A 26,463-nucleotide genomic window follows, 5' to 3' on the forward strand; every position below is an offset into this window, starting at 1 on the left:
CCGGGCTTAGGCATACCTTTGTGGAGCACTGCCAGCAGTGTTAGCTAGTCTCCCTTCCCCCTTGCACTCCCTAGCCAACTTATGGCTTCCCCTCTATACAAGAACACAGATGGAATGGGGCTCAGTGTGACTCTTTTCCCTCTGGTAACAGCCATTATACATCCATAATTTTGCCACCAAGATTTCATCATGCTGGAGTAAATTCCATAAAGCTGTTAAAGGTTTTACAGATAGCAATAGAAAATTATTGCTGAAATATGTTTGGCAGATTAATATATTTTACACAATTGCCTATAAAACATATAGAACGGTATCAACAGATGAATAGCAATGAACTTCATTATGTTTAGTGCTTTATATTGATGTTTCCTGGATATTGTAATCTGTGACCCATCATTGCACTGTGCACATATAAGCCAATTCTTGCATGGCAAAGATACCGAGGTAAACTTCCAAGCTATTTTCCTATAGTCATCTCACTGGTGTGGTGTGGATAAAATAATAACATAACTCCTTGCAGGTCACTTTATAAAGGTTTACATTTGCACTGTTTTGAGGGACCCTCCAACATTCTCAAAACTTTCTGAAATAACAAAAATTAGGCAAAATGCAACTACCAATTTTAGTAGTTGGATGGAAGAATAATTATTTTACAATACTATGCATGCTTTTTATAACAACACAAAACTCTGATTGGAAACAGTCAGCAGACTAGCAATAGAGTCGTGAGTAATAAATACATAAACCAGGCTTCAATAACTATAACTCAGTCAATTGTTAGATTTTTTTAAATTTTATTTATTTGTATTACCATAGTACATAGGAGCCCCAGTCTAGGACCAGGAATCCATTGTGGTAGATGCTGTACAAATGTAGAAAAGACAGTCCAGTTTAGGGCCTGATTCTGATCTCTCATCAGTTTTACACTAGTATGACAATTGATTTCAATGGAGATACTTCAGATTTACAAAGATTTTAGGCCTCTATCTTGTAAACACTTACTCATAAGAGTAACTTCAAATCTGTGAATAGACTCATTCAGGTCAATAGGATTCCCTGCATGCATAACCCAAAGTTACTCATGTGCTTTCAGGGTCTGAGCTTTACTGGGAATAACCAGCAAACCTTCACTTTTGCTGGGCCATGATCTTGCAAATACTTGTGCACATATGTAACTGTGTTTCTAGGAGTAGTACCATTAACTCACATTCATAGAGTGTTCCATGTGCATAAGTATTTGCACAGGATTGATCTCTTAGTCCTTATTCTTGTGAGTAAGGGCTGTAAAACCAAGTCCATATGTCATAAAGTAGTTGGACTTTACTGTTTACCTTGACCTTTTAGGTCACCTACTAGTTATCATGAAATCTAATAAATTCTGTTACAAGTTGAGTTTACGAAAAAGTAGTTAGAGAAATCAGCAAGTAGTTGAAGTCTAACTATTTAGATTGTTTCAATAAGATTTTATTAAGTCTAATATTTATTAATATAATATTTTCATTTAAAAACCCATGATATAACAAAAAACAACCGCCATCATATACACACTACTAAAACATTGTATTTATTTGGATTTAAACATTTCTGGGCAATGTTTACAGTCCAAACACAGAAACAGTGCTCTAGTTAAAGAGCACCAGAAAGTGAAACTGACTAGTTTGTTTTCATTGTTCAAGCCAAACATCCAAAAAAAGTGAACAAATGGTGAAAAGTAAATTAGATTTTTTTAATTTGGTCAATTTCAATAAGGAATATGTTGATAGTAACACAAATAAGGATTTTTAAAATAAACATATATCATGATTCTATTGTTTCCAATAGCTAAGGCTGAAACAAGCTTTTAATTTTACGTCTGCTTAAGACACCTCATTCATAATTGTGCCAAACCAAGAACAAGACACCTTGAATTTCACAGAGATGACCTTATGTCAGGGTAGGATAGAATATTTCTGGAAAGTCTAATGGAACTTGGCAAGATTTTTCTTTTCTTAACAGTTTAGATACTTCAGGTTTGATTTAGTAGGTTTGTCTTGGTAGGTATTGGTGTCTTTATTTGGGGAAAAAGATTTCTATAGTCGTTAAAAGTTTTATGTCCAAGCACAGCTGGAGCACTGTGGTGTTCTGCCAGTTTCTGTATGTTAGGTTAGTATCAATAAGATTGCAGCTTGAAATGACTATCAGAATGAGAGTATTTATCAGGTACTAGTATTGAACTCATTAATGTAGAGGCTGACCACTTAATTAGGTATTTTCTTAATTTTGAGAGTCAGAGGCAAAATTATCCTGAGCTTTGTTTGTGGTTTTCAATGTCACTAAGGCTTGTCCACACACAGAAGTTGCACTGGTTTGCCCAAAGAGGAGGTGATGTACTGATTTAGTTAAACTGGTGCAGTTCTGATTATGATCTCTCTTACATTCATTTAGGCTTTGTCTACACTAGCACTTTTGTCAGCAAAACTTTTGTTGGTCGGGGATGTGGAAAAAACCACCCCCGACTGACATAAGTTTCACCGACAAAAGCGCTGGTGTGGACAGCGCTATGTTGGCTGGAGAGAGTCTCCCGCCAACGTAGCTACTACCGCTCGTTGGGGGTGGTTTAATTATGCTGGTGGAAGCCGCTGGCATAGAGCGGCTACACAGGAGACCTTACAGCAGCGCCACTGCAGCAGTACAGCAGTGTAGACATAATCTTAACTTGCCATAATCTTAGATTTGTTATTTAACAAGCTGAGGGTTGTCTACACTTCAAATGCTACAGAGGTGCAGCTGCACCTCTATAGCGCTTCAGTGTAGACACTACCTACACTGTTGGGAGAAGTTCTCCCATCATCCTGGGTAATCCATCTTCCCCAAGAGATAGAAGCTAGGTTGATCAAAGAATTCTTCCATCGACCTAGTACTCTAAATGGAGATTTAGGTTGGCTTATGTCACTATGTCACTAAGGCGTGTGGATGCTCTTATGGAGACCATCCCTAAGTTTCTATACTCACAGTCACACAAATCACTGCATCATTTCACCTTTAGTTAAACCAGTGCAAGGTGTGCATAGGACAAGTTTCTGGCTGTTGTCAAGGTGATGATACACCTGCAGAGCAGAAGGTCGGTTGGGTCATGGTTATTGTGCATTTCCATACACTTCAATTTTTATTTATTTATTTTTTGAATACAGGGGGACTTTAGCCTCAACCTTCAAAGTTAGGTTGTGTGTGTTTGGAGAAGGCCACCTTATTTTCAAAACCTCCCTCACCCCAGTGACAGCAACTTTTTAAACCTTAACTCCAGATTAACCCATATGTGTGTGTGTGTGTGTGTGTTAACAAAATATGTAAGAAACCAGTTTCTAGCCTGTTTAAATTGAGCAAGGTAAAAAACGACCTTGTTGCCATCATTGGCTGGCAGGTAATTGAACATCTTGGAGCAGGAATGCTGGAAAGCAGCGAGAGAAGAGGAAAGGGAGACAAGCGAGTGGAGCAAAGGCAGAAAATCCGAGTGAGTGTCGGGGAAAGGTAAGGACAGAGGGAAGGGGAAAGAGGACAGGATGAAAGCGTGTGTGTGTGTGTGAGAAAGAGAGAGAGAGAGAAACTTGCCGCCTCCTCCCCAGCCTGTGTTGCGTTGGGACGACCTAATACTCCCCGCCCCTTGCCCCCAGTTCCAGGCCGGGCAAGAGCAGCCCCGCGGCCGCGGTGAGAGGCACCAATAGCCCTTGCCCCGCAGCCCCACGCGTGCTTGACAGCCGGGGAGCCCGCGGCCCTGGCACCCGGAGAGGCAGCGGGACGCAGGGCACGGCCCGGGCCAAGCCCCCCACGCCCGGGGGCTCGCGCTGCCCTCTCTCTCCGCCGCGGACTTTGTTGTTCCCTCGCCCACCGCGGCGGCCGCGCGGCGCATGCGCCAGGCGAGCCGCTTCCAAGTCCCTTTTCCTCCCCCCCCCCCCCCCCCCCCGCCCCTTTTGCTCCATCCGGGCACCGCCGAATTAGCATTGACAGCCGTGGCACAACTTTTCCCGAGGCAAAGTGAAATCAAGGCGCGCACTCTGAGGAAAATATAGTCCCTGCCGTTTTAAGTCCCCCCCTCGTCCCCTCCGGAGGGGCGGGCGCGCTGCGGGGGGCGGTGACTCGGCTCCTGGGCGGAGCGGGGGCCGCCTGGGGCCCCCCGGGCGCAGCGCTGACGGGGGGGGGGGGCTGGGGCGGAGTCCCCCCCCCCAGTTTGGCGGAAAGTGAGTGATGAGTCTGTGTCCCTAGCAAAGAGGCAAAGAACTTGCTGTGCAGCCTGAGTAGTTGTTTCTTTCGATTCTTGTTGTGGCTTTTTTTTCCCCTTTCCTTTTCTTTTCTTTTTAAATTGCGCTGCTCGGGGTGGGCTTGCCTGAGGGGAGGGGGGGTTGGTTGGTGGCTGCGGAGGAAAAACCAAACCCCCCCCCCCACACACACACTCCTCCTCCTCCTCCTCCTCCTCCCCCTCCCCGAGAGCCAACGGAACAAAAACAAAAGAAACTTCGCCGGGCTCCGAAAGTGGCAGCAAAGTGCCCGGCAAGTTGCGGGGATGGAGCGACAGAGCTTGCAAGAGGCGTTAAAAGTGGAAATCCAGTGTCACCAGGTAACGCCGCGAGCCCGCGCGGCCGGCCCCGGGGTGCGCGAGCGGGCGGCTGCCCTGGGGCGGGGGGGGGAGGGAGGGAAGGGGCGGGGGGGGCGCGGGTGCGGGCGACCCGCAGGGAGCCAGCCTTGCAGGCTGAGCCAGGCGCGTTTGCTCCTTGTCGCAGGGTCTATCGATCAGGGGAGGGGGGCTGGGAGTGCGAGTGAAGAGGGGGGAGGCTGGAGCTGAGCCTGGGGGAGCCGGCGAGAGGCGCCCCCCCCCCGCCGCCCCCCACCCCCCGGGATCCCCTTCGGAATATCGAACACTTTGCAAAAGTAGTTTGGGAGACTGTTCGGCCGAGTTGTGTGTGTGTGTGTGTGTGTGTTGTGGAGCATCGGAGTTAACATTGCGGTTGGTGCTTGTGTGTGTGTGTGTTGGAGAGATTAGGACGAGACTTGAATATTTATGAGCTTTGCTTGAAACTGACTCGCAGTGTTTACTTGCCTCTTTGTTCCTTACCCCCTCCCTTCCCCTTCCCCACACACACACACACACATACACATTTTAAAAAAATCCATTAAACTTGGAACAGTTTCTAATTCCTCCTTTTTTGGGGTGGTTTTTTTTATAGAAACTAGTTGCACAGATGAAGCAAGATCCACAGGTAAATGCAGATCCTTTTTTCCTCTTCTTCAGTATTTTATCTCTGCTGTAATAAGCGCAGTTGTGCCGGGACAGCAGGATGAGAAACTTTATCAGTAAGAGATCTGATTTTGTAGTCTTCACTGAGCTTTTTGACTAAAGAGGGTGTTTATGTGTGTGCATGGTTTTGTACGGCGTTGATGAAACGGTTTTGCCTTTGAACAATGTCTTATCTCAAGTTTATTCATGACGGGTTAGTTTACACTTTGCCTTTAATATGCATTTTATTGCCATTTTTGCAGAACGGTGATCTTAAGAAACAAATCCATGAAAGGCAATCAAGAATAGCAGCTCTTAATGAAAAACAAGTAAGGAATAGATCGATTCAGTTCTGTTTCCCCCCCCCCATGCACTTTCTAAACATCCTAAAAGTGGCTGCGTTCGCTGAAAAATACCGAGAGCAGAGAATAAAATATCTATTTTCCTAAGTCTACAGTGAGAAAATGTATATTTTCAAAACGAGATCCGTTTCTTAGATCCCTTGCCTGGGGTGGGGGTTATAATAATAGTAAAAGGATAAGCAGTAGTTAAAACGTAAAAAAAAAAAATAATAAAAAAAATGAGGCGTCCATTTTGAGTTGGTCGACATGTTTTAGGAATATGGAAAATTCTCCTGTCTTGGGCTACTTTGTGCACTTCCATGCAATGTGCTGAGCAAGAGAGTTGGGAACAAGGAGACTGGAGCCCAGGTCGGAGCCATTTCTGGTCTCAATTGCAAAACTGATTTTTATTGATCACTTTTTTTGCACTTGTCTTTCTCTTCCCTTGGTCTGATCTGACGTGTTAGCTTTGGATTTGAGTTCACTTAGGCACTTTCACTTTTTAAAAAAATAACCTGTTCCAGTTATAGGAAAATCTGAGGAGGGGAAACAAAACAAAATAGAAACCTTCCTCTCCCTCTCCCCCCTCAGAAAACTTTTATTTTTTGTTTTGTTATGCACAAGTGACCCTTGTGTATAGTGCAATGTTTGACACCTCCTCCGCTCCTAATCCTCTTTCAGGATGAAAGAAAGTTCTTTATTGTGAGTTTGTTTGGGTTAGATCAGCTGATGGCGAGGAGCTGTGATTGTTAGGTTTCAGCACCACGATCAGATGCCATTGAACACTCCGCAACCCCATGTTTCCGCTGCGCTTTGCAAACGCTGCACACGCACACACACACACAACGACCCACTCCCTTGCCCCCCGCCCCTTCCACTTTCAGTACTTCTAATGCTTAAACGAAGCAGCGGCAGCAGCAGCTTGCAAAGCGAGTCCATGATCTGCCGGATTGAGTCACCATAGCAAATAACTTTCACCGTTCCACCTCCCCCCATCACAACTCCCCACCCCCCACTCTGCAGGATCATGCAGCTTTCCAAAAGCCCCTTTGGCAGCTAGATCCTGCTCCATCACCCCTCTCTTTCCCCTCGGCTGAATCGATCGCGATTCCTTCGGAATGCAGCAGCTCTTTCAGCACCAAAACTTGGAACAGCGCCTTTGGGGTTTTTTTTCCCCTCTCACAAAACAAAAAATCTTCCACCCTAGGAAAGAAACCTCGAGATTTGTAATATTCCTGGGGGAAAGAGAAGGAATTGTGTGTGTGTGTGTGTGTGGAGTTGTGGTTAAAGTTGAAAAGTGATCCGTGCATATTTAATATGTGCTCATAGAATGCATGCATGGATGGTGGTGATTATATGCAACCCTTTTCCGCCCAGTTTATTGTAATCAGAATTTGTCAGCACTCTCAATTTGGTAGTGGAAGCTTCCATTTTGTGAAGAAGGGGTGTTGGTTTCTTCCTAACATGGAGAAAAGTCTGCAGAGTTTGAAGGTGGGGGATGGGGCCCCATTCATGCTGAACATTACCATTTTGATTGCTTTGATGCCATTTTTGGAGGGGGAGGGGATAGACTACCCTATTCAGCCTAGCACAAAGATGTTTAATCACTGTATAGAATCAAATCAGATACTTTATTTTTTAAAGCAGATCTGACACTACATGATAGCTAAGGGCTGTTAGTCCTTTTATGCTGTGTAAAACAGCAAGTTGTTGACTCTAACACTACTAGGCTGAGCAGAGGATTTTTTTAAAACAAGGTAACAGCCTTTACTGCAACAATGCATCTTTATGTGTTCTTTCTTCAATGTGGAAATAGTTTTACTGGTTAAGTGGTATTTAGAACATACATTAGATCGTGTTTTGTGTATTGTAGCAACTATTTCAAGGCTGTTTAAATTTTTATGATGATAGTAAATGAGAAGCTATTTATTATGTGACATGCTGGAATTTAGATAAGGCAGAGAGAGATCTGAAAATACCATTTGAACATTCTGATGCAGCTGGGTGTAGAATATTGTCACCCATCTTACACAACATCTTCTTGGAATCCCAAACTAACCAGTAAACAAGGGTTACATGTTATCTTTTTAACTCCCACTACCCACCCTATTTTCTAAAAATCCCTGTAAAGTGCAAAGTAAATAAAAATAAAAGTCAGAAAACAGTAAATATTGGCCTAGTGATTTAAACTAGTATTTTTCTACAAAAGTCGACAGTATTATATTTCTTCTGCTTGTTTTGATGTTCTATGCAACAAGATAGATAGGGGCTAGGTGGTGATTTAGTATGCTCTTGCTCCAGACTGCCACCTCTGGAGGCCTGGTTTGAATCTTTCTTAGGTCACAAATGAAATGAGTTTGGAGGGCTCAGCCTTTGACCATGTCACAAAAATATTATGTAACTTTGCAGATTTTGGTATGATTAGCAATTTCTCCTTAAAAAATGTCCATCACTGAATTATCAGATGCTACAGGGTATGATAGAGGTACCTTTAACATTAGTGTAATAGGTGTTTGTCCAATCATGGATCTGTTATTGATTTCAGCCTTTTGCTTGCATGAGTACAACGCCCTTCCCCCCTGCTGCTATACATTTAAATAAATCTTATGAAGCTTGGAGGGGCAGTAGTGATTGTTTCAATATATACTTTTGAAAACAGTGGGTTTTTAATTTCTTTTCAAACCTGTTGTAGATTTGTTTAGGAACAACTGATTTAGAACATGATAATTCTGGACTTTATTGTGCTTATACTAAATACAAAAGATATTAAGATTACATTTCAGTTAAAATGCACATGTGGATGATGAAATAGACAGTAAAATGAATAGATGATCACACTAACTACATCTGTTTAAAAATATAACAGTGGGGAGTAGTATCTTTCACTGCCCCAATCATCAGTTTCCCTTCTGAGCCATTGGAATTTATTGCAACATTTACTTTTTTTTTTTTTCAATTAAAAATAAGAACACAGACAAAGTATCCAGATGGATTCAAGTGTTTGGGTATGGGTTCAAATGTGCAAAACATAGATTTATGCAAGAAATTGGATTTCAATTTACAACCAAATTAAATTCCTGTATAGTCATCCAGTATTTCTCTTATATTGTCAATGTACAGGAATATGGAATGACATGTACTTTATAATATTTATTTGAAAATGTTGGGAAAATATAAAAGATGGGTTTTTTTTAGTGTCACTTAAATCAATACTTAAATTTACCTCTTGCTCAGAAAGGCAAAGTTAGACTTTTCTTACATTAAGTCTACCTGCACATTTTGTACACTATAGTTTTGATGAATTGTAATACCATTTGAGAGTAGGGTACCTCTTCTTTAACAAGATATGATGTGTGAAGACTCCATTAGTTGGTCCAGTGGTTTTACACCTTGAATCCACATCACATGCAGAGCAGCAGTAACATTTTTATCTAAATTGTCAAGCAATAAGAATTTTGATGTAAATAAAAGAGTAATCATAAGAACCAGGTTTGTTCTTTAAAAGCATGTTTGAGGTACTCTGCTACACATATTTTTGTGCGTTCTGTTTGGCCATGAAGTCAATATGCTGTTTTTAAAAAAAATTACTTCTTAATAACAACACTTAACTGATTAAAAACCAAAGCAAAAACCCAAATCACAAGTTAAACTGTTTCTGAGATCAGCATTGGGTGGTAAACCAGGTCTTGGAAAATTAACAGTAAGGATGTGTATGTAGACTGCTATATTTTTAACTGTGATGAACTCTGAATTCAAACAGCCTGTCCTGGAGCACAGCAATAAAAATATGTCTTCCTGAAAGACATAATGTGTATACCATTCACTTGTGCATTGCCTCATTTCTTTACCATAATTTACTATCTACATAGAAGATCAACATTAGTCTCAAAGAGGATGTCCCACGGTGGGGTTATTGCTGGTTTGTCTTTTTGTAGTACATATCTGAAATTAAATCATTGACTGTATTTTGCCATTGGTGACCCCGTCAAAATATCTTCATGGGATGTGTTAGACTTTGTAAAATTAGTGTGTGCTTCTTAAGCACAGGGAGTTTGTTGGAGACTCTTTCGTTCAAGATGTTGGCTTTACGTATGTTCTGTCTGTCTTTCAGAGGGGTGTTTTTTGATATAGTGAAATCCAAGCTGTGCTATGCCTGAAAATGGCAGCATTGTTTACACATGTGAAAGGGGAAATTATTGACATTTGCTAAAGCTCAGTATTTCATATGGTTGGGTACTTTCAAAATTGTTGAAATAAAATAGAGGTTACAAGTGTCAATGAAAACAGAGATAAGACCTGAACGGGGTTTCCAAATTAAGTAGAACCAAGGTTAAATTCTGCCCACAGAAAGATAGACTCAGAGAGAGAGAGAGAACTCTAAACTTATTTTGGTGGCAGTAGGCTCTAAGGGCCCTATCGAATGCTCATTGAAGTGAATAGAGATTATTTTTTATTTACTTGTATTGAAGGAGCACCTAGGAGCCCTAGTCATGGACCAGGAGCCCACTGTGCTAGGTGCTGCAAAAACAGAACAAAAAGACAGTCTCTGCTCCAATATTGCTGTTGGATCATGGCTTTGGATCAGGCTCTAAATTGGTGATGAACCTTGAAGTGGAATTTTAAACTTTCCAATTACGCTTTGAGTCTTTAAAATGCAGACACAAGAAGTAATTTAAATGTGGGCTTGACTTTGCAGTCCTTCTGTACACAGAGCTTCTATTGACTTCACTGGCACTTCTGAACAAATGGAAAATCAAGTGAAGTTATTGGATCTAAGTGAAGATTAGTTCTGGGCTGGTAATTTAGAAAGCTATAGTTCCTCATGTTTTCCTACAATCTGCTAGTAATTTATTGGTTGCTTTGCTATCTGAGTAAAAAATGACAAATTTACCATCCGCTCCTTGGAGAGGAAATTTGGGAATATAGTTTATATAAAGGCAATCCTAGCATTCTTCTTTATGCTTTCAATAAAGTTACATGAGATTAGGTGCCCATATTGGGGGAGGGGAGGAAAGGTTGTAAAAAGCATTTTCACAGAGTTTGAAGCACAGCACAAACATACTTGTGGCTTTCTGCTTTGCGTTTGATTTGCCCTTATAAAAACCACTGAAATTGCCAACCCTGAATGTAAACATAGTGCTGAAGGGGATTTTGATCAACATTTGCTTAGTGGCAGTCTGATTGGCAGGTGAAATGTGGTCTTATTCTAGCATTTTTCTTTTACTGTACACTATTCCATACAAGTACAGTACATCACTTGGCAGTGCTAAGGGTTGAAAAGTGAATGTAACGTACATTCTAACCATTTAAAAGAGTACACTTTGATATTTTAGCCACTTAAAACACCTGCTGTCAGAACAGTACAATTGATTTCAATTAACTTTGAATTTCTTCAATAAGATGACTCTTATAATAACTCCAGTAATCCCATGATGCCTCATTAGAGGAGCTGGCTATGATGATTATCCCTGTGATTTAACAATTTTTTTTCCTTCTAATGCCTTTGTCTATTCAGAAAAAGGAATTATAGTAACAATACCTTTTTATTTCACATGTAGTCTTACACTAAAGGTACTTGCTACCTGTTACATGTTGTATAATATCTAATTGTACTGCAGCAAGATATTTGTTCTTAAATATCTGATGCTTTGATAGCAAACATATCAGAGAAACTTTTGTTGTATGTGTGGAATGTATTTTATAGGTACCCTGTGTCACAGAGTTAGAAAGTTTTCAGAGTAGCAGCCATTAGTCTGTATCTGCAAAAAGAAAAGGAGTACTTGTGACACCTTAGGTCTTCACTGGGGGGCGGGGGGTGTCGATCTAAGATACGCAACTTCAGCTACGAGAATAGCGTAGCTGAAGTCAACGTATCTTAGATTGACTTAGAATCACTTACTTCGCATCCTTGTGGCGCGGGATCGATGGCCACCGCTCCCCCGTCAACTCTGCTTCCGCCTCTCGCCCTGGTGGACTTCTGGAGTCGACGGCAGAGTGATCGGGGATCGATTTATCGCGTCTACACTAGACACGATAAATCGATCCCCAATAGATCGATCACTACCCGCCAATCCGGCGGGAAGTGTAGACGCGGCCTTAGAAACTAACAAATTTATTTGAGCATAAGCTTTTGTGAGCTACAGCTCACTTCATCGGATGCAGTGAGTTGTAGCTCACAAAAGCTTATGTTCAAATAAATTTGTTAGTCTCTAAGGTGCCACAAGCACTCCTTTTCTTTTTAGAGTTAGAAAGTGTTAGGTATGTATGCACAGCTGAAAAAGGCCATGCTCCCCCTCACTCTTTTCACAGAAGTTTCATTAGTGGGCCAGATCCTCAGTTCATCCAGATCAGTGTGGCTTCAATGGAGCTATGCCAGTTTACTCCAGCTGGGGATCTGGCCTGTTGACTTCAATGGGAATTCTGCTTGCGGTGACAAAGTAGAATATGGCCCTGTCTCTCCACAGTATGAGACTGGGGAAAGGGTTTTGTAAGTTAATATGAAATCACATTTCCAGTGGGACAGTGCATCATTCTAAACACTTTTTTGTTCAAGTTGAGGAAACCATTTCTCAACTCATTCCATTTGATTTTTTTCAGTTGAAAGCTACAAAGGCACATAAAACCACATTAATACAGAGTTACTTTTAAATGTGTTTATCTTTGCTTTCCTCTTTATGGTAAAGATAACATATACACTGATTATAAAATGATACACTTCCCCCCTCCCTGCAAAATCTGAGGCATCAACACAATTTCTAATCAATAAGAGTTAAAGGGTAGAAGTTTGCAAATCAGTAAGACAAGGCCATGGTAAATGGTGTGTCTATGACCATGATGTCAAAAAGGGGGCGGTTTCTACATGCAAAGTTGACTGAAGCTGGCAAAGTCTAAAAAAAACGTGCTGCAAGTCAAGATAAGAACAAAGAAGAACAAAAAAAAATTGGATTAATTGAAATGCAGATTTGTCTTTCTCCCATTAAAGTAAAGTCAGTTAGTGTAGCCTGACTGAATCATATTTGGTCTGCCTTTTCACCTCCGCTTGTTAAATCACCCTATGTACATTTCTTTTAGGTATATCCTATTTGAGGATTTCTTTTTTACTTAAGGTGGTACCACCTCATTGTTTGAAAATGCTCTTCTGAAGATAAAATGTACGTCCTTAAGCGCGTGCGCTCGCATTTGTTTTTGAGTCAGCTACTTATTGTTATGTAGTAGCAATTTCCAGAGTGTCCTATGAAATTGCTGATGCGGCTTAGTTCTAGCTACAGCCTCCCGACTCCCAGTAGTAAGCATCTCTTGAAATCTAATACGTACTACTTTTTTTTTTTTTTTTTGCACAGCACATACAGACTGTTTAATATACAAAGAAAAAGGGGAAAAAATATGAAGCAGCATTTTTTTTTTATTTTTAACTCACAGAATAGTAAACTTGTGGCCCAAGTTTAGGATAGAAATGGACGCACTTGGCTGCTGGGAAAGTAAAACACAAAACTAGGCCTGAATGTGGCTGCAGTAAAATCAACACAAGAAGTAGCTCTAGTGTGTAGCATTTTGTCTAAGAACTCTGTAGAAATGATCTGCAGTGCTGATCTGTGTTTTTGAGAAACGGTGCTCCTTTTCAAAGTTTGGATTTAGTCCTAAGAGACTAGGTGTACAGGCTGTGGCAGGAAGAGAGTGTTTGCCTAAAAATTTTTTTGATTGCTTACATTTAAGCAACAGAAGCATGTCACTGGGCTTGAAACAGAAATCAAATCTGTATAGTATATAGAAGGTTTTTCTTTCTAGAACTATTTCACTTGATAATGTTGTCCTTTCTTTGTGAGGTAGCTTATCTTGCATCCAGGGAGGAAGGGAAGAGACTCTTTGGGCTAACTCAGTTATTGATAACAGATCTTAAAGATTACGGAAAGTAAAAAAATTATATTGCATTTTGATTAACATGAGTCAAGCGAGAACATTGAAACCTTAGACATGCAACGCAGATTAACTTGCATTTTCTGTAATTTTCCGTTTTCTGAAGCTCTTTGAATTAGCTAGGATTGCCTAAAGATTTATTGACGAATTGAAGCTTTTCTTAAGTGTGAAAAAGATGAGAAAAGATTCCTGTCTCAGAACTGTACACATTCCAGTGTGTGTGTGCAAGGTCTTTCTTTTTGATATCATTCAGGCAGAAAGTCAATATGCGCATGTAAATGAGCCTGAAAATGTAATTAAAAATATATACATACTGGTGACTGTGATACAGAATTTAATATGAGATGCAGGTTACAAAGTGACAAGTAGCATTTCCTATAATCAGCGATACTAACTCTGCTCTATGATTTATGCATTTCATCTGCTATTAAATGCACCATAGATAAATGCTAGCATTATTTCTTAAAATATAATTTTTCAGCACAGTAAGCAAATGCAAAAAATATCTTGCTCCCTCTTCACCCTCTCCCCTCCAATCCCCCCCCAACTAAAATCCCCACTATCAAGATGTTACTACAGAGAGGAGAAGAATTCTGTAGAAGGTCAGATAAAGGCCTCCCTGATAACGTATCTTTGCCTGAAAGAAAATGTCACAAAATAGACTTATTGGTGTTGTTAATGCATTAAGATCAAGGAAGTTTTGGAAATTGTTAACATATGTCTAGGAATCAACATACAGATGAAAAACTGGACAAATTGCCAGCAGAAAGGCATAAATAATCTTGGCCTCTTTTTCAGTGTCTGTAGCATAATATTGTTTTGCACATGAAAGGTAAATTAAGAGGCAGATGTCTCCCAGATTCCAAACTTAACAACAAAGACCCAGGCTCTTTTTCCTAAAGTATTCTCATCCCTTCTAAAAGTTAGGTCAGAGTGATGAGAAAGTAAAATGTCACTATAGAAATTAACAATTCCACTTTCCAGCTAACAGAGAAGCTACTTTTCAAAGGTTTATTTCTCATTAAACAATAAAAGTGGAACATAAATATGTTTCTGTAAACATCCCTGCAGCTCATAAATATATATAAATGAAGCCAGTCTGATTTACGTTATTTTGTTAACATTCTTTGCTGAGTAGGCTTGGATGGAGTACAACCTCTTCATATAGAGGATCTAATTATAAATACAAGGGACAGAACCAAATAAGCAGTCTTTAAAGGGAAAAGAATCTGGCAGCTTTGTTTAAAGTGTCCTTTAATGAACTTCTTTAGCAGCTTGTATCTTAGCAACACATTTTATTACATACCAGTGCGGGAGAAGCAGTTTGCAGATGGAGTTGCACACAGTAATTTATTTCCACCCCCCCTTCTCCTCCCCCCACCCTTTTCTCTGTGGTGACTCAACTGGAATGTTCAGACTAGCTTTCTAACACTGATAGCTCACTCTAAATCCCTGATTGGTTCATTTGTATCTGTTCTGTTGTCTTAGTTGATGAAAAAGGCATTTTACTATGTTAAATACATAGTGACTTTGCTTGCTTTTAGAAATAGATGCAGATATGACTATTTTGAACGGGCACAGTGTTTAAAATAAACACAAGTTTGCTTCTTGCAATCCACCTCCCTCCCACACTGTACTTTCTTCTGTGTGCTAACTCATGTACATGGCACTGACCAGTTTCTAGATTTGTTGACTATTTACTCTCAACTCCTAAATGGGGTTATTTTAATCTATTATTCGCTGTGCTAAAATTGAATGGAATCTTATAGGAACATTTACAATCTTTTTTTTCTTCTTCTTCTTAATCAGAAACCTACCATTTTAAAATCTAAATACATCAAGAAATAACTGGAGTTATATAAAGCAGTCTGTTACTATCCCCTTTTTTGGATAATCTGTAATCCTTACTACTTTTTGATAACAGTCCCTTTTGCTGATTATGGGCCAGATTCTACCAGTTTGTCTTGAATATTCAACTCTGTGAGTAGTAGCTTCATTGATTTCAGTGAGACTAATCAAGTAGTGAGGTACTACTCAACATGAGTAAGGGTGGCAGAATCTGGCCCTATAAGATTTGTTTCTGTTTTAAAGTGGATGGGGGGAGGAAGGGGAAATGCATTCGATAAACAAAAGTAAACACTATTCAACTAACTCTGAATCTGAACTCTAGAGTCAGATTTTCATCTCATCTGGACAGGTGTAAATCCAGAGTAGCTCGATTGACTTCAGAGGAAAGATTTTGGATTTGCAGTGGTGTAACAGAGATCTGACCCTGGCCTGGATATTTGGAGGGGGGATGAAAAGGAACTAACAAATTAAGACAGAACTCGGGGAACCTAAAGAGGCATTTTGGAAGTAGTGCTAAAGATATTGGTCTTGGAGAAGCTTTTGTAAAATGTCAGTTGTAACAAACAAGTCAGAGCTAATATTCAAAAGATTCTATTAAATAAACCCATTTCACAAAGTCCATTGCTAGTCGCAAGAGGATAATAAATCATTTATGAAGGCCATGGAATTTTTTTTCTTCTTTCCTTCACATTTGTTTAACTGTAAATTCATTCCCAATCACTTGCAAATCCTTACATTCCTTGAATCCGAAATTAAATACTGAACTTTCTTTTCAGACTAAATGATGCATGCGTTTGACTCTGTTTTTTTCTCTGATGGGTCAAGGGGTAGTTTCTCTTGTCACCTCAGCATTTGAGATACTCCAGCCAAATCAGTAGCATTAAAGTAATCCATTCTACTTGAAAAAAAGATGTACAATACAATGGATGAGCCATCCCTCTTTGAAAATGCTATGATATTAGACCTTAGATAGTGGGCTGTCCTCTGAATCCGAAAGTGATTTAAGTTGCCATGTGATTAACTTATTCTTTTCTTTTTGTGATTCAGTCCACTGTTTATTAACTTAAATTGGATTGAAAAAAATTCTAAACTGTGGAATGCATCAGGATCTTGCACAACTGCCAGGATTAACGATGATAGCCTGAACTGTTGAACAAGCAATAGAAAATAGAAAGGACCACCATTTTCTAGTACATTTCATATCCCACTGTGAAGGATAACATTTACAGAAAGTGTAGCATTTGAAGCCCTTGTCTCACTATCATTATGTTTTTTCTGTTTCAGTGTCTGGAATATTTAGGCAATGTGTAAAAGCAGGAGACTTAATATATATAAAGAAACTCCCTCTGCAGATATTGTAGTAGTGAAGAAGACAATGGAGCATTTAATTATTTCTCCAAGATTCAGTATGTTAAAGAAACAGTTAGAAACCAGTGTATCTGATTTACCAAAGCAAAACAACCGTCTTGAATTTTTCTTCTCAATTCAATAAGACAAGAAAATATTCTTGTTTCTAGAAGCACAAGCACTTCCAGAAACTTCTTTAAGTTTCTGAGCAATAGCATGGTAGCTCATTACAGAAGTACTTTGACTGAGGGAAACTTAAAGGAACTTCCATCCCCAGATGAAGCAAAAGACTCATTTATAAACAATGAGTGCAGCAACAATAGAAAGCTGAGTGCATTCTGCATGAATAATATAACTGAGGGTTGTGAAAAGCCTGTGATTTTAGTATGCCAAACCCAGTGTAGGAGTGCAGTGTTCAGCTGATTTCCACCCCCTCCCCCCAACACTCAGGATTCATCCTGTCTCTCCCCCATGCATATGCGCAAACATACGCACTCAGAGAATTAGCTATGATGAATAAAAGAGTAAAGTCTTCAAACTACTGTGCAGGGATGTTGAGGGTTGAAATTACATTCACAAAAATGAGGGAATTCAGGGCTGAGGCTGGAAATCTAGGCCAATACTCCAGCCTTAATGCTTATCTTATGTGTGGAGGAAAAGCCTAAGACATGACTTAAGACTACAGTTTGGATGTCATTCTTTATTTTCAGCTTAGATAGTTTGACTTTCCTTGGCTTTGAGAGTTTAAATCAGAGTACTTACATGGGCTCTAGTAGGAACTCTGAGTCCTTGGCATCTCTAAAACTCCAGTCGCTTTTATGTATGCATTTAAATATGCATTTAGACGTCTGACTTTAGGTGTCCAGGTTGAAAATTTTGGCCACAGATTTTTTATCATTACATTTCCTTAATTATTATTTTTTAATGTAGTCCTCTGGAAAGGTACTGATTGAAGCTCTTTGGGGTAGGGACCATCTCTTTGTTCTATGTTTATACAGCACTTAGGGGTCCTGGACCATGACTGGGGCTCATAGGTGCTGCCACAACATTAATAATAATTAATATAATAATAAATATTACATTGAAAGTATCAGTGGCTAAAGTTTACCCATTGTCAGGTTTACAGCATGAGTGCTGGTAGAGCAAGGTTTGCCTAAAACTTCTCTTGGAGTCTGTCTATACTAGGTAAAAAAGTGGGTGTTTGCAAAGTGATAACTAACCTGTTATGGCAAATGTTGTAAAATGCTAGTGTAGACAGGGCAAGTTTGAGTTTTACCTTAATTATGCTGGTTGAGATAAATCCTACAGGGTCCACTATCATATGTTTGCTATTGTGCTAAAAAGATACCTCTTTCCCTTTAAAGATGAGAATGTAGCTTTTTTTTTTTTTTTTTAACCAGTTCAGTCCTTGGTGCCTCTTTGCTGCCAAATGTGAAAGATTTTGTATGATGTGGACAGCTGTGTACTAAGAATTAGACCGAATCCACTAACTCATTTCACATAGATCACCAAAAATTTATCAGATAGTAACAACTTTAAGTTTGCTACATTGATCTGATTCAAAGCAGTGACCAAGAGGTGGAGAGCTTCATATGTCATGACCAATTTCCTGAGTCTTCTGTTCCTCTGTTATATTTTTTCAAGTGGTACTTTTTTTTCCTTTTGAAAATATCTGGGCCTGGATCATCAACTTGTGTAAATCAGCACAGTTCCATTGTCTTCAATGGAGCTATGCCAGTTTGTACCACCTGAGGATATGGACCAGGGGTATAAAAATTCCCCCTAATTATACTTAAAGTCTCATTGACAAATTAACCTCATAGCAGCAGTAAGTATGGGCCAGCTCCTGAGACCATTTTTCAGTGTTTAAACTAGATTTACTCAGTCCTCACAAAAGCCTCTTTCCACTGATTCAATGCGAATTTGCTTGAGTAAGGACCTCAGGATTTGGTCTATACTTTGGGGTCATTATGTAAATAGGAGGTTTTAAAAAGTGATCAGTAGTTATTAAAGAAAAAAAAAGGTCCTGATAATAGGTGATTTAAATATTACCTTTCCACATATTTATTTTACAGTTCACCATAGCTCTGAAAGAGCTGTACAGGTTATGTATTGATTGCAAAACTTCTCAGCCTTTACAAACTATCATGTAAATACATAATTATGAAGTTTTTAAAATGCATATTACTCACCAGAGTGGGTGAATATGTGACCTGAGATTTATTCAGATGCAGATTCTTGACACGATAGACCTCTGAGTCATTATGGTGCATTGGGTCATGGCCCACAGAGAGAATTTTTCCTTCCTAGGTCAATGATCCATTAGACAGTAACAGCTCCTTCAGAGTCATTACAGTATTATCAGTCCGGATGGCCTTGAAAGCAGCACTAAGTTTGAATCCATGAACTGAACATCTTCAGGAGATTTTGTTTTTAAATGTTGGATGTTCAATAAGAGGATCAATTAACTTGTTTGTTTTTATGCTCCCCCACCTCCTTCAAAGGGAACAGTCAGCATTCTCGATTAATGGCTTGCCATTCTTTTTAGCAGGGTGGCTTTGAGCTAGAGGAGTGCAAAAAGTTTTTAAATTCTGTGGGCCAAATTCTGTCAAACATGAGGGATTTGGCATAGCCACTCCCCCATGTATGTTTTCAAGAAAAGCATAATTGTGCATCCATATCCTAACTAGTGGTAGCTCCTTGCACAATCCTCTATCTCAACCCCAGCTCCACCCAGGTTACTCCTACTAGACTAGACACATAAATGTTCTGTATTGGTGGCTGTGTACAGGGCTGTTGCTGGATCAAGGGAGTATGTAGGTATGATGCAAACTAAGCCCAAAACCAGACATCTAATGTACTGTGACCTGTTCTCCCAAATCCCTGAGCAAATTCCATCTCAGCACTGGAGCCAGGTACTTGGCATGCAGTACTTGGAGGAGCAGCCTCCAAATCACACACGCACATTGGATCTGATCTCAGACACATCTCTACAGGTTGGATTAAAGTCACTGTTGGGACAGCAAAGATGTCTCAGCATCCAGGCTGTCCACTCTGGGTGAAATCCTGGTCCCATTGAAGACAAAGGAAGTTTTGCTATTGACTTAAATTGGGTCAGGATTTCACCCCCTGTTTGGGGTATGTTCTAAAATCCACTGAACTCAATGGAAAAATTCCCATTGACATCACATAGGCCACAATAACCCGGTTCAGCATTGGAGGAGTAACCAGGGCTGAAATCAGGAATTGTGAACCTGTCCTCCAGTACTTTGCATACATTTTCGAAGCAGACTGCCCCAAATACTGCTGTGAAGTTATGGCTGTATTTGTATGGAGAGTTCAGCAGTTAATTGAGTAGCAGGTGCTTCTGGTTCATGTAAACCAGAATTTGTCTTTGTGTAGAGAAAAGGCCATATTCTACTCTGTTACACGGGTGTAAATCTGGAGTATGGAAAAACTTGTCTCAAGCGACCACTGAAGGATCAGACAAACTGACTGCTTAACCGAGGTGATGTGCTAATAAAGGAGGAGCTGAATTCCATTCAGCTCGATAGAGTTTTTCCAGATTTACACAGAGCAAAATCTTGCTAAAAGAGTGCCAGGCAATGCTGGAGGAGTGGAGTTTTAAAGTGATTCAAACTAGTAGTGTGATTACTGTCAAAATTACAGGCTTTTTATTTCTTAAAGGGTAACATTCTTCAGCTTATTTTAATTATGGGCTCTGAGGGTAGGTCTGATTGATTTTTTTTTTCTTTACTAGAGTGTCATTACTGGCTTTTCTGAATTCAAAGTCCATATTAAAACAATCTGTTAACCCCCTAGTTGGAGGTTAACAATGTCTCTGCTCGGTAGAGTAATTTTAAACCAAGTAATTTAATGCAAAGTCACTTTTTAACTCCGAGTATGCATGAGCCAGTTTTCTTACCTCACCTGTACACCAAAATGAGTTACAGAGCCTTTCTAGAGCAATGTATTAAAGAGACCCTCTCTTTCTTTCAGTCTTCGACAAGCATAAGGCAAAGATAAAGGGTCCTGGAGCTTTTATTGGATTTATAAGTAAATAAATAATTATTGTTACCTCTGCTGTCAGATCCAAGGGATGTTCACTGGTGATCTTATCCCTTGCCATGACCAAAGCTACATAGCAATATCTTCTGTGGATTTTAAGAACTTGTTATGTTGTTATTGCAGGTTTCCTCACAGGACAAACAGGTATCTTTGGAAACGGCACTTCCTGTTAGTCGCTGATGGTAGGACTGGCCCCTAGCAGGCCCCCACGCTCCAACTCTAGTCATCGTTACTGTTGACACTCCTCTGGAAGGGGGATTCCCACAGAAGAAAATAGAACACCAGCCCCAGGCTAAAATATCTTTTCTTAGTAATGTCTAGAGTGCCAGTGGATGGTGTGTATCCCATGGTTCTTCTATCATTCAGTGCAGGGCAGCACAGCCCGTCTTCTCCATCCATACAGATCCTGGCACCATGGTGTGCCTCCTGTGGGGTTAGGGTGGGATAGGTGTCGTGGAGGCATCTTAGGCCTATTCCACATGGGAAGGTGGAGATCCAGTCACAGAGGGTCCCCTCTATAAACAAAAGGTGGGGGGAGAATGGGGAAGGGCAGTTACTGCTATATTTTCAAATAGTATGTTAAGGACAAGGGGTGTCATTCAGTCCTGTGCAGAAGGCCAGTACAAGACCTATGAATGACTTAGTTCTCAGTCCTAACAATAAGACATGGGTAGGATTTAAGTGATGCACAGGCCTTGTGCTGGGTGACTTTCACCCTAGGAAAACTTAACTTTCTTGTTGTTTTAAAGGAAGTCCTCTGGCTCCAGATAATGGGTATTTTATAATCACTTGCTAGGCTTTAAATCTCCTCTTCCATTGCATCCCAGAATCCTGAGTTCCATCCTGCAGCCATTACTTATGTGAGCAATGGCTGCAGTATTGGTTTCCATGGATTTCACTAGCTTGCTTGCAATGGGATGCCAAGTTAAAGGGACACTTATCTGAGACTTAGGTTTACTGTAAAAATGCAACAACAATTTTTTTTTGTAATGGAAAAAAATCCCCTTTTTGGATACCCAAAGCGTGCAACATTCTCCTAGTGCTGCATGAGAACGAGAAGATGAACCTGGCTTTGTAAACAGAAACAAAACTCCCGGGTCCAGATTCATTTTCTGTGCTGAGTGCAATGCTGAGAGCAAACAAACAGCATTCATGATGAAAAATAAGCTAGCTCATAAAGACATAGTCGTAGAGGTTAACGCCAGAAGAGACTACCAGGTCATCTAGTCTGAACTCTTGCATATCACATAGCTTTAGTTTTAATAATCTTAGTTGTTGTTAGTAACACATGGAACAACTCAGGGTGGTAATCTGGAAGTATCCCTTTAAAAAAATAAAAGTATGAGTTCTCTCCATTCAACAGGAGGTAGGACTTCCTAATTAACACCAACAGGACACATTGAGGGGAGGAGGATATGCCCACTGGTATTTGCTTTCATAAGAGCAGCTATTACATCACAGTCTTCTGCTGACCTACTTTGAAAGATTCCAGTCATATAAGTTTCTGCTTTCCTACTGCAGCAGGCGCTCAGATACCACAATATATAGTCTCCATATAAACACAGTATACGTTCACCGTTGAAAATCGATCGCACATTCATTTTGATTGGTTTATATTGATACACTTGCAGTGTCAGGCAAAATTCAGAGCGGTAAAACTTAAAACAAAAAAGAGTGGCTTTAAAAAACATATATTGTGGGCCTGTCTTGGGCTAATCTTTTAGTGAAGTTAATAGGAATGCAGGGCTGGGCACCATATTAGCAATCAGGAAGCTGAAGCCTTCCTTTTTCAGGACAGCTTTCAAGATAGGTCAGATTTTAGACATCACAAACTTGACAGATATCCTTTTAACTCCTAGCAATGTGGGGTACACATTGACTGGTCAAATCTAATCTTTGGAGAATGATGTGTTTTGCCTGGTTGAAGGAAAAAAATTCCTTTTGTGTGCGTGCATAATTCTACAGTACTGGTTCAGAAATACTGTCATTGCTCTGTTGTAGGCTGCAGTGTTTTGAACCATTTCTGTAGAATATTGCAGTATTTCGTTCTTTTAAAAAAAAAAAATTAAGGGAAGGCATGTGCAGGCCAGCATTTTAGTCCACCAGTGCTCAGTACATTTCAAGAGTAGATTGTAACTACCCATAATTTTCTCTGTATATAGGACATTTTGCTAGATTGAAAGATCAGTTGCTAGATTCTGTTCAGCTTCTTACACCAAGCTCATCACTGTGGTGAGTGCCTAGATTAACACATTCTGCAAAGGTTTCCAAAGCACTGGATGCTACTTAGTTTACAGGAAAGTTGGAGTTTGTTTTCTTGCTTTTGGTTAATGTTTGCCATTTTAATTTATCAGTGTAGTTTCAGTTCTTGGAATAGCCCTGATACATTAAGGCTAGTATTTCACTCAGTCATGTGAGGGATAAAGGGACGGTTACCTGTGCATATAGGGACAGTGGCAACCCATTAAACTCTGACACTGGTATTTCTTTTCTGCTGCCAGGAAGCACCAGAAGATGGCATGGTTTGTACAGATGCATGTTTGAGAGAGAGCTAGCGAGCTTGTGGAGATGCTGTTAATAATCCAGGGCAGGGTGTTTAAGCACATTGCCAAAAAGAAAAGAAAGGAAAAGCAATACTTTGTCTTATCTCTTCTTTCTACCAGTGAGGGACAGTAGTGAAGTCCTTCTTATCCTTTCCCTCAGTGTGGATAGCACAGAAAGAGAAAATCTGATGTAATCAGGGCACAACACGAATGTAAAGGTCAGGCTGACAAAAAGGGTACTGATAGTAATGCAAAGAGACTGCACCTTCTCTCAAGAATTTTGAAAATTAAACTTCTGCCTCTCTTTAGAAATCTTGGCAGTTCCATGCTTACAGGCACAGAATTATCCCCACCTCCTCTCCTATCCTACCCCTGCTTCATGTTCAACAAAATTAAATGTTGCACAAAATGCTTGCCACTAAAATACTATTGACCCACCCTGTGTAGGGGGCCTGAGTCTGTTAACTTCACTGGGGCTGGGGATTGATTTGTTTAGTTTTTAGCAATCCTAGTGTTTTAAAGGGTTAAAAAAAAAGTGCTCATTAGATTGGTGCCCAGACTTCAAGGGCTGTAAAGGTGTCTAAGGATGGGAAGTAAGATTCCCCACCCAACATGTCTGCATGGTTTCCCTGCATCTCCATTGCAGGCGTAGAGGGGTGGCACACCTGATGCTTCCCTTCTCCGCTCATAGGTGGGTAAGGAAGGGAATGGGTGGAACTGTGTCTCTGCTAGTCAGTGCAGCTCAGCCAGTGTATGTGTGGTGTGGAGGGGTAGTAATCTATTACTTACTGGTATGTGTCAGTAGAATGCTGCTTTCCATTCATGAGAGACGGAGGGAGAGGCAGGAAGGAATTTTGCCTCTTTGTGGTGTAAAGGGACAATCAGGTCTTAAAAGTATGTAGCAATTTTCTGTGACTGTTTTAACTCCTCTTCAATGAGCTGAGATAGCAAATGACTTTTGGGATAATATCAATATATTTTTAATTCTTATTTAAAGAAGAGACAACTTCAAAAAAACAAACAAACCCAAAAGAAAATACTCATTTGCTACATTTTAAAGAGTAATTTTCAACTAGAAAAAACTCAGATGAAATGTGGGAGTTTACCTTTCTTGTATACAGTTGAACCTGTTTATTGTGACGTTTCGTGCAATTGGAGGTCAATAATTTAGTCCATGCAGATCATACATTCATTAATTAATGCTTGCACAGCTTTTTCAACTTACAAAGAGCTACATAAATTATATTAATTATTGTAGTAATTCATTCATATATAGTGAGATTCTGTTTAGAACAAAAGCCATGAATTCTTTCAGCACACGGCAATGTAAAATTGCACTTTTTGGCACCCACTGTATTGTAAGAGTCTGGGAGCAGCTTTACAGCTATGCTTGAGAAAGGACATTGATTTTTAAGCCTTCTTTAGCTGTTGGACCTAAATCAGAACATTGGAACTGAACCTTTCTCTTGAATTTGGAACCAATTCCGGATCCAAACTCTGTGACTTGAGCCATCTTTAATTTTTTGAGGTGGCTTGCTTCATACAGAGCCTGAGTCTGTTCTTGTTTAGTTTGGTGTAAGCCAGGAGTAACTCCACAGAACTAAAACTGGTGTTAGTGATATCAGAATCAGGCTTTATCCTGAATTTCTTGTTCACCCCAAATATTCTTTTTATAAATGGTATATTTGAATGAGGAGGAACTTTGGGATTGGACCCGTAGTGGATCAGATTCTCTGCTGATGATCTCTGTTGAAGCTGATGGAATTGTGCAAGCAGAGCATTTCGTTCAGTTTATATGACTGTATAATTTTCTTTACCTATGAGAACATTCTGATAAGCATACTCAGTGCACTTATTTCATGTACATGGCGTCAGGGTTCCTTCCGCACTCTGAACTCTGGGGTACAGATGTGGGGACCTGCATGAGCTTATTCTTACCACCTTAGGTTAAAAATTCCCCAAGGCACAGATTCCTTTCTTGCCTTGGCATCGCTGCCACCACCAAGTGATTTAACGAACAATCAGGGAAAGGACCACTTGGAGTCCTATTCCCCCAAAATATTCCTCCAAGCCTACACCCCCTTTCCTGGGGAAGGCATGAGCATATATCCTTACCAATTGGTTACAAAGGGACTGCAGACCCAAACCCCGGGTCTTAGAACAATGGAAAAATCAGTCAGGTTCTTAAAAAGAAGGATTTTATTTAAAGAGAAAAAGGTAAAAGAATCACCTCTGTAAACTTAGGCTGGTAGTTAACCTTACAGAGTAGCAGAAAATTCAAAGAGTACAGAGGGACCCCCCTCTAGCCTTAGTTTCAAAGTTACAACAAAACAGAGATAAACCTCCCTCTAACAAAAGGAAAATTCACAAGTTGAGAAAACAACGATAAACTAATACGCCTTGCCTGGCTGTTACTTACAAGTTTGAAATACGAGAGAGTTGTTTAGAAAGATTTGGAGAACATGGATTGATGTCTGGTCCCTCTTAGTCCCAAGAGCGAATGGCCACAGAAACAAAGAACCCAAAACAAAACCTCCCCCCCCAATCAGATTTGAAAGTATCTTTTGTTCCCATTGGTTCCTTTGGTCAGGTGCCAACCAGGTTACTTGAGCTTCTTAACCCCTTACAGGTAAGGAGGAATTTAGCCTACCCCTATGGTTATGACCCCCCCCCCCAAATTACGGACGGTGTCGGACAGCCTGTACCACATTGGCTGTGATTTCTTCCTGGAACTCTAGGAGAAAACAGAGTTAATAAGACACATGCACTTCTAGAGATACTACTGATTATATAAAAACTAACAATATGTTCCACATTTCAAGAATGATTTTAACCAGTCATTCTGGGAAACTTTCATGGGAGAGTGCATCAGCCACTTTGTTAGAAGTTCCTGAAATGTGTAGTATTTCAAAATCAAAATCTTGGAGAGCTCAGCTCCACCAAAGAAGTTTTTTGTTATTGTCCTTGACAGCATGAAGCCACTTCAGTGCAGTGTGGTCGGTTTGCAGGTGGAAACGCTGTCCCCAAATGTATGGACATAGCTTTTCTAGAGCGTACACAATGGCGTAAAATTCCTTTTCGCTGATTGACCAGTGACTTTCCCTCTCAGACAGTTTCTTGCTGAGAAACACGACAGGATGGAATTCTTGATCCG

The 26,463-nt window shown here is 40.2% G+C and overlaps 1 protein-coding gene across 10 annotated transcripts in view; it reads left to right on the forward strand.

The window, feature by feature from the left end:
* Positions 1-4,056: 4,056 nt before the first annotated feature.
* PHF21B (PHD finger protein 21B) overlaps positions 4,057-26,463 on the forward strand; it is a 206,859-nt gene continuing 184,452 nt past the window's right edge. Inside the window, exons 1-3 of one of the 10 annotated variants that reach the window (XM_073316272.2) lie at positions 4,057-4,591; positions 5,199-5,231; positions 5,512-5,577. In XM_073316272.2, the coding sequence (XP_073172373.1) occupies positions 4,538-4,591; positions 5,199-5,231; positions 5,512-5,577 (153 nt within the window). In that variant the 5' untranslated portion in view covers positions 4,057-4,537. The remainder of the gene's footprint in view (positions 4,592-5,198; positions 5,232-5,511; positions 5,578-26,463) is intronic. The other 9 variants (XM_073316281.2, XM_073316224.2, XM_073316200.2 and 6 more) reach the window with 9 other exon arrangements.

The sequence above is a fragment of the Lepidochelys kempii genome, chromosome 1 (assembly GCF_965140285.1).
Source record: "Lepidochelys kempii isolate rLepKem1 chromosome 1, rLepKem1.hap1, whole genome shotgun sequence".
Classification (NCBI taxonomy): domain Eukaryota; kingdom Metazoa; phylum Chordata; order Testudines; family Cheloniidae; genus Lepidochelys; species Lepidochelys kempii.